Source organism: Eptatretus burgeri, chromosome 6, assembly GCF_056783735.1.
Source record: "Eptatretus burgeri isolate ZD-2024b chromosome 6, Ebu_testis_v1, whole genome shotgun sequence".
NCBI classification, from domain to species: Eukaryota; Metazoa; Chordata; class Myxini; order Myxiniformes; family Myxinidae; genus Eptatretus; species Eptatretus burgeri.
In genome coordinates this window covers 9,079,193-9,092,706 of record NC_140966.1, presented here as the reverse complement: position 1 = coordinate 9,092,706, position 13,514 = coordinate 9,079,193, and the positions used below count along the sequence as shown (strand labels likewise).

Genomic DNA, 13,514 nt, shown 5'->3' with positions numbered 1-13,514 from the left:
CGGAGCTGAAATGCAAATCCGAACCAGGTTCCTCCTGATGATGTCATCTTTTATTTTTGCTTGTTTGGGTTCCTTCTGATTACTCCAATGCAGGACTGTACACATTTGGTCTGAATTGTTTATATTTTAATCCCATTCTGAATTCAATTGAATAATAATAAACGCCATGGGTCAGGGTCAGGTGTCCGATCAAAGTGGGGTTGCATCAAAGCAGGACGTCTTGGTACCTGGTCATCACTGCCAGTTCTAGTTATGTCTCTTATTAACCTCCGCCATCGAAGATGGACGGAGGTTACTGTTTTCACCCCTGTCTGTTTGTTTGTTTGTGAACAGTATTACGGAAAAACTCCGACGGATTTCGACGAAACTTGGTGGGGGGATTAGGTATGGTCCAAGGATATTGATATTGGACTTGGTCCAAAGTCCAATCTGGCCGCTATGGAGGCCATTTTGAAAAGAATATTTGAATTTTTGTTTTTGCATTTCTACATGTTTTAAGTGATTTCCAACCCCCCCCCCAAAAAAAATTTTGCAACTTTTTTTTTCAAAAAAATTTCGATTTTTTTGCATTTCTACATGTTTTAAGTGATTTCCAACCCCCCCCCCAAAAAAAAAAAATTGAGAAAAAAATTTTGCAACTTTTTTTTTTCAACAAAATTTCAATTTTTTTTTTTTGCATTTCTCCATTTTATAAGTAATTTCCAACATAAAACATGCCAAAATTATAAATGCGGCTGATTTTTGAATTTCAGGTGGATATACCCACGTAAAATCAATTTCTGTCTCAAGGAATCTAGTTATGACGAATGAATTGAGTATGTAAAAGTTAAAAGTAAAAAGGAAAGTTGCAAACTATAACTCTGTGAGCACTGTTGATGTCAAATTGAATGAATAGGATATCAGGTTCACTGGAGTGACCTAGCAGTATTGGCGGCGGAGGTTTTGCACTCTAACGAGTGCTCCCCCTATAGTTAATTATGTAACACACCAGTATACAAATACCACACAAACCAAGTCGTGGCGAGGGTCTGCAATCACTGATTGTTCTTTTTCTTGTTTGATATGTGTAGCTTTTGATGCCTCGGGTCCATCATAAATATATTGGTCAAAGACAGTGACCAATTGCATATTATGAGTACAATGAAATGATGAAAAAAAAAAAACAAGTGGTGCCAGGCACAACAAATCCCACCCATTTTGTAATTTTGACTGATGACAATGACCCCCAAAACTTCGGACCCTACCGATCTTCACAAATATGCATTTTTGACTATAGGAATGGGTTGGATTATAAGTGACAAATAGAATGAGGTTCACTATAAGCTTAGTTTGAAGTAAATCCGATCATTTTTGACGAAGTTATGAGCGAAAAACGATTTTGATATTTTCGTGACCTTGACCTTTGATCCAATTGGACCAAAAGTTAATGGGGTCGTCCAAGGTTCATTGCCCACCTGTGGATTAAATTTGATAGTGTTTGCTAAAGCAGTTTTGCCATAAAGTTGCTAACAGACAGACAGACGAACAAACAAACAGACAAACAAACCGGACGATTACAATATCCTGCTCCCTCCCTCCGGGGGGGCGGGATAATAATTTTAAGAAGTAGCATGTAATAAGCATGTTAAAAGTGACTTCGTCAACAAGAGGTCTATTTTGTTACCAATCTACTTCCTGTTTGAAATGCATCTCGCCCACTCAGCAGTGTCTCCAAGTGTCCACGTCTGATCAGTTTTGTTCCACATTGTGGCAGTATCGACAGAAAACACTGACTGATCTGACTACCTTTATCAATGGTGAGTGGCACATTTGCATTGCAAACCAGGGGGAGATGGTCAGTACAAAGGCAGGACATAAAAGTTACACTGTACATTTATTGAAAAGCAGTGGAGTTTAGAGGGGTATATGAAAACTTCCTTGTCAAAAAGATAATTGACAAAAACGTATTTTTTTTGTTTCCCTTGAAGAATAACTTTAATGGAATTTACAGGATGTTAGTCATTTCCTTAAAATTCCCCCTTTTAAAATTATAAACGAGAAAAAGAACAATGCAGACCCTCGCCAGGACTTGTTTTGTGAGGTGAAGCTTTGTGTGGCGCTTGTGTACTGTTGTGTTACGTAATTAACAAGGGACCGAACTAGAACTGCCACTTTATAACTGACAGTGATGAGCAGGTACCAAGACGTCTCGCTTTGATGCAATCCCGCTTTGATCGGACACTTGACCTTGATCCATGATGTTTATTATTATTCAATTGAATTTAGAATGGGATTAAAATTAATTCAATTCAAATCAAATGGAAGACCAAATCGGAACAGTCCTGCATTGGAGTCATCAGAAGGAACCCAAACAAGCAAAAAGCAAAGATGAACTCATCAGGAGGAACCTGGATAGGATTCACATTTCAGCTGCCACTCCTCCACCATGCCTGGTGTTGGCTTAATGGTTAGGTTGGTGGGCTTTGGATCCTAGGGTCCTGAGTTCAAATCCCGCTCAGCTGTTGAATTAATACCAGGTGGGGTTAACTCAGCCTGTCATCCTTCTGAGGTCGGCAAAATGAGTGCCAGCATGCTGGTGTACTGCGTCGGAGTGGCGACCCGTCCAGGATTGTGTCCAATAGCCAAGGAGACTGCTTAAGCAGCACCAACGCTCTGCAAAGAGTATGGTCCCAATCTCTTCCTCCTCCTCTACCCTCAAACCCATCCAGGCACAGCCAAAGTGAGCCTTATTCAAAAAATAAATAAAAATATCAAAAATAACCCATATCAAAAAAACTTTAATAATTCTGGCTGCTCGACCATATATCCGATCAGGTTGAAATTTAATGCATGTATTCCCCATAACTACTTGATCATCGATTGATCAAGCGGTTCATGAGAAGTAATTAAAAAAAAAAGAGATTTTTGCTCAATCCAATATGGTTGCCAGACCATGTGACTTAGCAATCACTTGTGAATACCTTGGTATAGCCAAGGCTTGGGGAACATTTGTGTGCAGTTTCCCCGAGATCTGTCCAGCCATTGTGGAGAAGATTTTTCTATCGGTTTGAGGGTAAATAGAATATGGCTGCCAAACTGTGTGACCCATGACATCATATGTGTGAACATTTTGTTCCTCATGGATTGGCGATCATGTAAAGTTTCACCTCGATCTGTTCAGCCACTTCAGAGAAGATTTTTGAAGGTTAAAAAAACAAACAAACAAACATTTTATTCGTACAACAAAATTGAAATATACATTTCAAAAAAAAAACCAGACATCAAAGCTTTTCATCTTGCTCTTCTCAGGTTAAAACCGCAAGTAGATGAAGAAGAAGCACCAAACTTTCATTTATAAACTTACAATGTAACGTCCTCAACGTTCATTGATCGAGAGAAAGAAAGGACGGGATGACGTCATTGGTGGAACCATCGGGCATCAAGAATAATGAGTGGGCGGAAATGAACCATGATGAATATTGATAAGGCGAAGATGAATCACTAAAGAAAGTATTGGCGGAAACATGCTAATTATCTGAGGGATAGTTTGGGGGGGGAGGAGTGGTTTTCATGACGACTCAAACTTGACTGTGGTCGAGTTGTCACAGTCGAGCCGTCAGTCAGAATAGATATGAAGTTCGGACAAATTATTTCTTTCCACAAAGAATGGGATTGGTTGACCTGATGAATGTGGCCTCCATTTCACGAAGGTGAGCTAAACTGTGTCCTCCACTCAGGATTTTAAACCTGCCAAGACGGTATTGCTCTGCACACTGAGGATTATTCAATAAATGGTAACCAATTGCAGAGGCACAAGGAATACTGGTCGCACTATGTACATTCTTACAAGCCCGAGCTGGTCGTCTCTGTTTGGTTGACTGGCCCCGTCTGATCCCCAAAGGGACGTGTTGTTCAATGCGATCCTTCAATATCAAAGATGTGCTGCCCACATACCTAGCTTCACACTGGCACTGAAATTCGTAAATAATCTTACTGACTGCATATGAGAGGCGGGCAGAACATCTTTTTGGACTGACGGAAGCAACCGGCGGGTGGTGAAAATCACTCGTGGTTGAACAGCACAGTAGGAATGGGACACCGTTTGATTTGGTTTTCAAACGGTAGAGACACTTTGCCTTTCCAAGGTAGACGTAGGTATACGGGACATTTACCAGGTCCGATTATAGGATTCCTTGGTGGGTTCAGGAATTTGTGTATATATCTATTGATGATCCGTTCAGGATACCCATTATCAAGAAGAATAGTCTTGATGGTCTCAATGGAGTTTATCTGGAGAGCAGATCTTTCTTGCTCTATTGACCAATATACCAATCAGTCCAATATTGTATCGAGAGGAACTGAAAGAGTCCCACCTAGTATACTGTCTGGTAAAGGTAGACTTACAGTCGACTGGTTTTATAAGCGTCGGCCGATTTCTCAACGAAGACGTCCAACAAGGGAAATACGCTGGAGCGATCCATCTCTGAGGTGTACTCGAAGGATGGACAGAGAGAGTTCAGGTATGCCAAGAAGACTTTACATGCTGAGGATGACTCAAAGACAGCAAATATGTCATCCATGTACCGATAATAGATGGAAGGGGGTTGTACTCCAGGATGTGGATCTGCAAATTTTTACCAGAAACCTACAAAGATGTTTGCCAAGACGGGGCCTAAAGGGGATCCCAACAATATGGCTGTCGAATCACATGATCGATGATGCCATCAAATTTACTTCTGTTGGTCATTTTATCCCAAGATGACCCTAAAATTTTTTTTAATACTGATCAGATGTAGCGTTCTACATATGTAATGATGACATCGTAACGAAGGCACCTATCTATGACGTTAAAAAAAAAATCACTTATTCCCCATGAGGAGTACTTGCCATGTGCCAAGTTTCAATTTTTTTCCTTGGTGCGGATTCAGAGATACACAGGTTCAAAGTTTTTCAGCTTTTTCAACATAGCAGACACACCACATGACCTACGATATCATAATTATCAAGAAAACCTTCTACAAGAGTAGTCGCTCCTTGTGGTGAAAATTTTGTCGCAATCCGACAAGCGGTTGCAGAGAAAAAAACACAAACGTTTGTGTGGACAAACAAACAAACAAACGGACCCAATTGTTCTGCACACGAAAGGGTGGGGGAAGAGGATGGTCTTTAACTTGTACTTGGTGTACAAGTGCTAGTGAAATTGCCACAGAGTTTTGTGCTGGCAGAGATAAGGCCATAAACAATATTATAGCACGATATCTCAAAAACTTGGAGACGGATTCGGATGAAACTTGGCGGACAGGTTGGGCGTTTGGCGTTTGACAAGGACCAATTGATTCCATTTTGCTGAGGATCTGGATACAGATCCGAGAATTTTTTTGAAAATTTTTATGAGCGATTCTTCACCATTGAGAAATGGTGCCAAAAATGATACACATGACATCTCAAAACGACATATATATCACCTTTATAAAAGGATATGTATATATTGCTCCTTTTAATCACAAGGAGGTGGTAATCTGTCAATTATGGAGAGCTGCAAGGTATACCATAAGCCTATGTTTACCCCTCAAGCCCTACCCTACCCACCCCAATTTCCCAAACTCTAGGATCCATCCCCCCAAGCTTCTGGGACACAAGTCAGCTGATATGGAATTAGCAGGGATTATTTTGTACAGCACAAGGATACGCCATTGTTCGTTAATGTGACATTCCGCTCTGTATCAAGGGTTGTAAAATGGAAACCCACGGCATGAGAGGCAGGAAAAGGAAAGTACGCAGGTGAAGTTGGCATTTCAATTTTCATGGAAGTGCAAGTAAAAGTAGCCAAGGAATTCAGCAAGAGAGACAGAAAGACAGAGATGGAAATACAAATGAAAGGCTCAGTGGAAAACAGACACCACACCTGGCAGTTTGGAGCATCATGACAGTGTTTTCGCCTTCGTATGTGCAGGACGGTGCACTGTTGGTATACAGCTCTGGCAAGCCACTGGCACATGAAAAGCCATGGCCACCGCATGCCATACGGCAAGTCTCCACACCTGCCACTACTATCCATGTGGTGAATGCCTTGAGGCCTGCTGATGTGGCATGCAACTATGAGAAAGAGAGAAATGCTTTGCTTATGGTGAAGTCAGGAATTCTATCACAGAAAAGGCATGTTTTTTTTTTAAGACTTCATAGCAAAAATTAAACAATAAACGAACAAAAAAAAAACAATACAACAATCACACATGGAAGAATCCAAAACCCATTCCTCTTACGGCTTCCTCCACGTGTGATGCTGGTTCATGAATTTCTTCCTCCAGCTCAGCAAAGCTAAGTTTCCTGGACTAGATAAGTTGTGTTTCACTCTAATTCCTGTGTTGCTGTTCATGTTTTTGTCCAATTTTCCATGTCAAACCATATTTGTTGTGTTGAATTGTCAAATCTGTGTCTCTGGTAAAGTCCAACCGACACATCCAAGGCTCGGGAAGCCAGAAAACATCTGTCCAACCTCAAGGTTGAACTTTCAGACCTGTCCCCTCTTCTAAAACCTTTTGGCACCTTGTTCCCTCCGCCATCTGCGATGGATGGAGGTTATGCTTTCACCCATTTGTTTGTATGCATGCATGCATGTGTGCAGGATATCTCAAAAAGTTGTGGACGGATTCGGAGGAAATTTGGTGGACAGATTGGGTGTGTGACAAGGACAAAATGATTAGATTTTTGTGAAGATCCAGAAACTAGAATTTTTGAAGTGATTCTTCACCAATGAGAGATCGGGCCAAAACTATACATAGCATGATATCTCAAAAGACTTGTGGATGGATTTGGATGAAACTTTGTGGAAAGGTTGGGTATTTGACAAGGGAAAAAAAATGATTCGTATTTGGTGAGGATCCGGATCCAGATCCGAGAGTTTTTAAAATTTTTATAAGGAATTATTCACCAATGTGAAATGGGGCCAAAATCAATATATAGCATGACCTCAAAACGTGGTGGATGGATTTTGACAAACCTTGGTGAATTCGTTAATTAGATGACAAGAATAAGCCAATTCGATTTTGGTTCAAGTCAGCAGATCCAGATCCGGCCCATCAGTGGAATACAAAACGGAAACTGTTCAACCTGGCAGAGGTATGCGCTCTACCGAGTGCCGCTCCAGTTAAGTCTGTTTCCACAGTCTGACCCCCCCCCCCTTCCCCATTCCATCTGTTCCCTCACTTAAAATGGTACCAAATGGCTTGTGACAAGATCAAATGCCGCAATTCTGTGTTTGCTTCTGAATCATGCGTCCCCCAACCCTTCGTTCTCTGTACCCACCCTACACAGCTGCACTAATTGCTCCTTGACTCTTTGTCTTTTTGCACCTGAGAAGGTGGAGAAGTTTCTGGCAATCCTCAACTCTAACTCTACAACCACACCAGACAGCATCAGCTAACATCCAAAAAAACCCTGTTCAGCTGCTGCTGCTGCACATCCTCTTGCTGTCCTTTTTACCGTATCATTTTCCCTTGATAGTCTTCCATCCACTTGGAAATCAGCCAACACCAAATTACATAAACAAGGTACAAAAAAAGGATCCAATCAACTACAAACCTATTAGCTTACTTCCAATCATTAGCAAGGTCCATCATCTCAAATGACATAAAAATCATTCCTTTTCTTTAATGACCTCAACTCAGATCACCAATTCAGATTCAGAGCAATTCACTCGACCTTGGACATGCTTGCTCCTTCTCTCCCAATGGATGGAGGCCCTCAATATCAGACACGACATCAGGGCCGTCTCTCTCAATAGATCTCGAGCTTTCAATACAGTCCGGCACCCCAAGCCAACTCTACTCTTTGGTGACTGACCTCCTCTCGTCTCAGAGCCAATGTGTGGCTCTCAATGGAATCCTTTCAATTCTTCTCCCTGTCCAGGCTGGAGTGCCCCCAAGGCAGCATTCTAGGCCCCATCCTATTCCAAATCTTCATCAATGATATGTCTGACGCTCTGGAAAATCCGCTTTATCGATTTCCTGACAACTCCACCCTCCGCCGTGACATCCCTCATCCTTCAGATAGACAGGCAGCAGCCTCTTCCCCCTATTCAGACCTTGACGAAATCACAAGCTGGTCAAACACTTGGAATAAATCTTTCAATCCTGATATCTCTATCTCTCGCTTTTTCTCTGAAAGGACCATCTGGCAAATCCTTCCATCTACTTTCCTAACAATCTTCTTAAAGAAGTTCAGTCACTCAAACGCTTGGGTCTCACTATCAGTCATGATCCCTCTTGGGCAAATCACATTTTACTTTTTGCTTATTGAGAGTTTGCTTATACACAGTCATGGACAAAAATATTGGCATCGTTGCATGTTTTTCCAAAGAATGCACCATTTCTTCCAGAAAATTGTTGAAATAAAAAAAATCTTTTGGTATCCACATACTGTATGTATTTCTTTGCTTTGCAATGGAAAAAAACAAAAATAGCTGAAATTTTTTTTTTACGAAATCTTACCTTCTTCCACACAGAAATCCTAAACTGGCCCACACAATATTATTGGCACCTTTTAGAAGTTGTTTGAAATAATTTGATTTCAATCAGGTGATTCTCCTTTAGTTTGGAATTGAACTCACCTTTGGGGAGTTGCAGGTGCCTGCAATATAAAAAAAAAGAATCACTCATTCACCCAGTTTGAATAGAGAAAAGGAGTCATTCTGCTGTTTTGTGTCACTGGGTGTACCACAATGAACATGGAGAAAAGAAAGAAAACCAGAGAATTGTCTGAGGAGGATTGTCAGACACAAGATTGTAGCCAAGCAGGCACAATCTCAAGGCTACATGTCCATCTCCAGAGACCTTGATGTTCCTGTGTCCACCGTACGCAATTTTATCAGGGTTTAAGGCCCATGGCACTGTAGACAACCTCCCTGGACGTGGCCACAAGAGAAAACGTGATTGAAGATTGCAGCAAAGGATTGTTCAAATGGTGGAGAAAGCACCTCGAACAACTGCCAAACAGATTCAAGCTGACCTTCAGACACAATGTACGACAGTTTCAACTCGCACCATCCTTCGCCAACTCAATGAAAGGGGGTTCTATGGTAGGAGACCCAGGAAGAGAGAGACAGAGACAGAGACAGAGACAGAGACACAGAGACACAGAGACACAGAGACACAGAGACACAGAGACACAGAGACACAGAGACACAGAGACACAGAGACACAGAGACACAGAGACACAGAGAGAGAGAGAGAGAGAGAGAGAGAGAGAGAGAGAGAGAGAGAGAGAGAGAGAGAGAGAAGCCTGACTGGAGTTTGCCAAAACACACCTGAACTCGAGGGGGAGCACTCAGGAGAGTGCAAAACTTCTGCTGCCAATACTGCTGGGTCACTCAAGTGAACCTTATATCTTATTCATTAAATATGATGTCAACAGTGCTGAGTTATAGTTCTTTTCTCCAACATTTTTTTTGGGGGGGGGGGTTGGAAATCACTTAAAACATACAAAAATGCAAAAAAATTAGATCGAAATTTTGTTGAAAAAAAAGTTGCAAAATTTTTTTTCCTCTAACAATTTTTTTTTGGGGGGGAGGGGTTGGAAATCACTTGAAACATATAGAAATGCAAAAAAATTCTTTTTTTGGGGGGGGGTAAAAAAAAAATTTGGGGGGGGGTTGGAAATCACTTAAAACATGTAAAAATGCAAAAAAAAAAATTTTTTCCTCAAACAATTATTTTTGGGGGGTTGGAAATCACTTAAAATATGTAAAAATGCAAAAAAAATTTTTTCTCTAACAATTTTTTTGGGGGGGGTTGGAAATCACTTAAAACATGTAGAAATGAAAAAAAATTTCTCTATTTCTTTTTTGGGGGGTAATTTTTTGGGGGGGTTGGAAATCACTTAAAACATGTAGAAATGAAAAAAAATTTCTCTATTTCTTTTTTGGGGGGGTAATTTTTTGGGGGGTTGGAAATCACTTAAAACATGTAGAAATGCAAAAAAAAAAAAAAAAATTCTCTAACAATTTTTTTGGGGATGTAACACTTTTTTTGGGCGGGGGGGTTGTAAATCACTTAAAACATGAAGAAATGCAAAAAAATTTTTTTTTTGGGTAGGGGGTAAAAAAAAAATTGTTTGGGGGGGGGGGTTGGAAATCACTTAAAGCATGTAGAAATGCAAAAAAAAAATTTTTTTTTTCTCTAACAATTTTTTTTTTGGGGGGGGGGACCAAGTCCAAAATTTAATGGCATGATCCTTGGACCATACCTAACCCCCCCCACCAAGTTTCGTCGAAATCCGTCGAGTTTTTCTGTAATACTGTTCACAAAAAAACAAACAAACAGAAAGGGGTGAAAACAGGAACCTCCATCCATCTTCGAAGATGGCGGAGGTTAACAAACCAAAATCCTTCTGGGTGAATGTCCTGTGGACAAATGAGACCAAATTAGAGCTTTTTGGTAAAGTACATCATCTCTATGTTTACAGAAAACAAAATGAAACCTTCAAAGAAAAGAACACCTTCCCTGCAGTCAAACATGGAGGAGGTTCAGTGATGTTTTGGCATTTCTGTGCTGCCTCTGGCACTGGGTGCCTTGAACGTGTGCATGGAATCATGAAATCAGGAGATTACCGAGAGTGGAATAACAAGAATAACAAGAAGAGTGGAACAAACTGCCAGTAGAGAGGTGTAGGAAGCTCATTCATGGACATAGGAAGCGCTTGACTGCAGTTATTTTGTCCAAAGGCTGTGTGTGCTCCCACATATTAAGTCTCAGGAGTCAATAATGTTGTCAATGCCATTTCTTTTTATTTTCTGATTTAAAAAAGTTAACAAAGTTATTGCTGACAAAGTTCTGAATCAAAATAAAGGTGCTTTAATATTAACAGTGAAATAAAGAATTGTGGACATCAAATACTTACGTCAATTTGAACTTATTTTTAGAGAAAATTGTGAGTTATTTGAAAAAAAAAAAGTGTAAGGGTGCCATATTTTTAGCCATGACCGCAACTATCCTGTCCACCACTTACATCCTCCCCTTCCTCTCATCTCTCATTCATCTGTCTTCCTCTATTTTTTTTCTCTCGGCCTTGCTGTTAGTGTTTCCCCACCCTCTCTTTCTGCCGTTCCTTTTATTCCATTGCGTCCTGATCCATTATCTGTTCCAGCTCTTCCTCAAGCCTCAACTTTGTAGACAACCCTCCCCCTCACCCCCCCCCCCCCCCCAAAAAAAAAGTCTATAGGAAAGGCTAGCACATTGATAAAGAATTGATTTTGCTCTGCCATGTTTCTTGTTAAGTTTGAAATGTGCAAGCTTTACTTATTTCGGTAAATACTAAAAGCAATTATTACTACTTTTGTTCCTGCTATAAATAATAAATATTTAGAGCATTTAATTACGTGACTTGAGATTTGCAGGGTATTCTACAGGAAAATGAGCAATATTTACCTCATTCAGTTGGCTGTAGTTCCCTGCGTCGACACTTTCGCTTATGTTCTGGTACATTTTGCTCACATAGTTGCCGATGAAGTGGAATGCATAAGTTGTGGCGAGCAGGGGAAGTAGCTTGTGTTGTTGCGTTTGGTAGTCCAGGATTTGTGGTTCTGGAGCACTGTTTCAAAAACAGACACACATGACGAAGGGTTAAAATGGAATAAAATTTGCAAGTAAACATTCTCGTTGTTTGAGCAGCTGCAAAACCAATGTGGGCGAGTGCAATGGTTTGTCAAATTTTTTTTGCAAAACAGTGTCTGCCAACTAATGCCTATGACAAGGTATGTGGCTGTAGAATCCAATTACCCCCACAGATGATCTTGCCCTGGGTGCATGACGAGCTATTTGACATGGTTACACTCATAAAAGCTGAGTTGGCAGACCATGAGCCTAACCATGTCAAACAGCGAGTCATCCACCCGTGGCGAGATCATCTCTGGCTGTTATTGGGTTTGACTGTTTAGAATGAAAGATCCTCGGAGAACAGCATTGCCTCCTGAGGTGCAAGGGCTGTGAGTACGGGCTGCACTATTCCTCTGAACCTCTTCACTGAGCAATCTCTGCACAGTTCAAGAGTTCATCGTTTTGTAGATGGTTTGGTGACGCTGGCTATGAAATGTCATCCAAACATCTTGGGTTTTCCCCATGACATAATATCAGCTTTAAATGAGGAGAAGCTTTAGTCAAAAGGGTTTCTTCTTTTCTATCCTATTGCTTTGTTTCTAATGAAGTGGAACCTTTGCATACAGATTACCAACGTGCTCAAATTTAGGGTCATTATGATTTTGCCATACCTTTTGCAGTGGAAGTGGTTCCAGAAGCTTTACGATTCACATGATCAGGAACATGCAACATGAAAATTGTTTCTATGAATTTCAACTAACATGCACATCTTATGCCTCTCGACAATGAAGCAAATGAAGTTTAAATATTCTTACATGTAGCACATTTTATAGCACATTAAAAAAAAAAAAGTTTGGTTATGGACCAATATATAAAGTTCATGTATCAATAAAATATTCACTTCGATAATTATTAAAATTTAAAGCTAAATTTTAAATTGGCAGATGTGTGGGAAAAAGTAGCTGAATGATTATTGGGATAATGCGATGCTTCCTTCATGGCCAAGTGACAAATCTAACAGTTGCATTCCGAGGCAGAGTGCACTCCGAGGTGATCCAGCAAAATAAATACAAAGGATTGCAATCGTGGATTGGTGAAATGACCATGGCGCATGAACCCAAATTTCCTGGAACATTCGAATTCAGCCAAGGTCGAGTCTTATATTGCAGAGGTGATAAAACAAAGATTAGTAACGAATGCCGAGAGGATGTTTTTGTCTCGAGGCTAATGAAGAAGCAAGCTGACAAAGGAAAGAAGGGTAACACACCGACAGTGGGATGATAGGAAAACAACTGGAAACAGTTGTGACTTGACTTGAGATTTCTTTTTGTTTTCCAGAGAATTGTCTCTGCACAGTTATTCAAGCTTTTGCACACAATTCAAGAAAGTCGATCATAACAGTTAAGGTCAAACCACCTTAACCGTTAAGCCAAAACCAGGCTCATGGACGAATCAAGGGAAAAAACAAAAATGCAGGAGAGTAGAGCAAAAGAAGAAAGTAATCTGCACGTAATAAGAGTGGGTGTGGGGAGAGTTAATGGGGATATTAAAGGTCATAGATAGGTTTGGAAGATGACACGAGTTAACAGTTGTTGCATTGTATGCAGCCTGTGGCTGCTGGTTCCATCGTTTTGTGGAAGCACGACTGTGCCGCTGATGCAGTGCACCCGTTACCAGTAAGCTGGTACTTATTTTGCCGACCTCAGAAGGACAGGCCGAGTCAACCCACTTTGTGACGTTTCAATGGCATGGCAGGGGCTCAAACTCAAGACACTAAGATCTTAAGTCAGCCACCTTAACCGTTAAGCCAAAACCAGGCTTACAGTGAACGGTGATGGACCACCTTGAATCCTGAGAACATTTTTTTTTTTTGCTTTGAAGGACATTTCTTTTTCCTCCTGTGAATGCGTTTTTAGTTTCCAAGGCTCACGGGCTGCCCAATGT

At 40.7% G+C, this 13,514-nt stretch overlaps 1 protein-coding gene across 4 annotated transcripts in view; it reads right to left on the bottom strand.

Moving 5' to 3' along the window:
• Positions 1 to 13,514, bottom strand: part of ACOX1 (acyl-CoA oxidase 1) — a 104,194-nt gene that overhangs the window by 21,931 nt on the left and 68,749 nt on the right. For all 4 annotated transcript variants that reach the window (XM_085883883.1, XM_085883884.1, XM_085883882.1 and 1 more), the window contains exons 9-10: positions 11,403 to 11,565; positions 5,885 to 6,075 (exon numbers count right to left, since the gene is read on the bottom strand). In XM_085883883.1, coding sequence (XP_085740009.1) covers positions 5,885 to 6,075; positions 11,403 to 11,565 — 354 coding nt within the window. The remainder of the gene's footprint in view (positions 1 to 5,884; positions 6,076 to 11,402; positions 11,566 to 13,514) is intronic.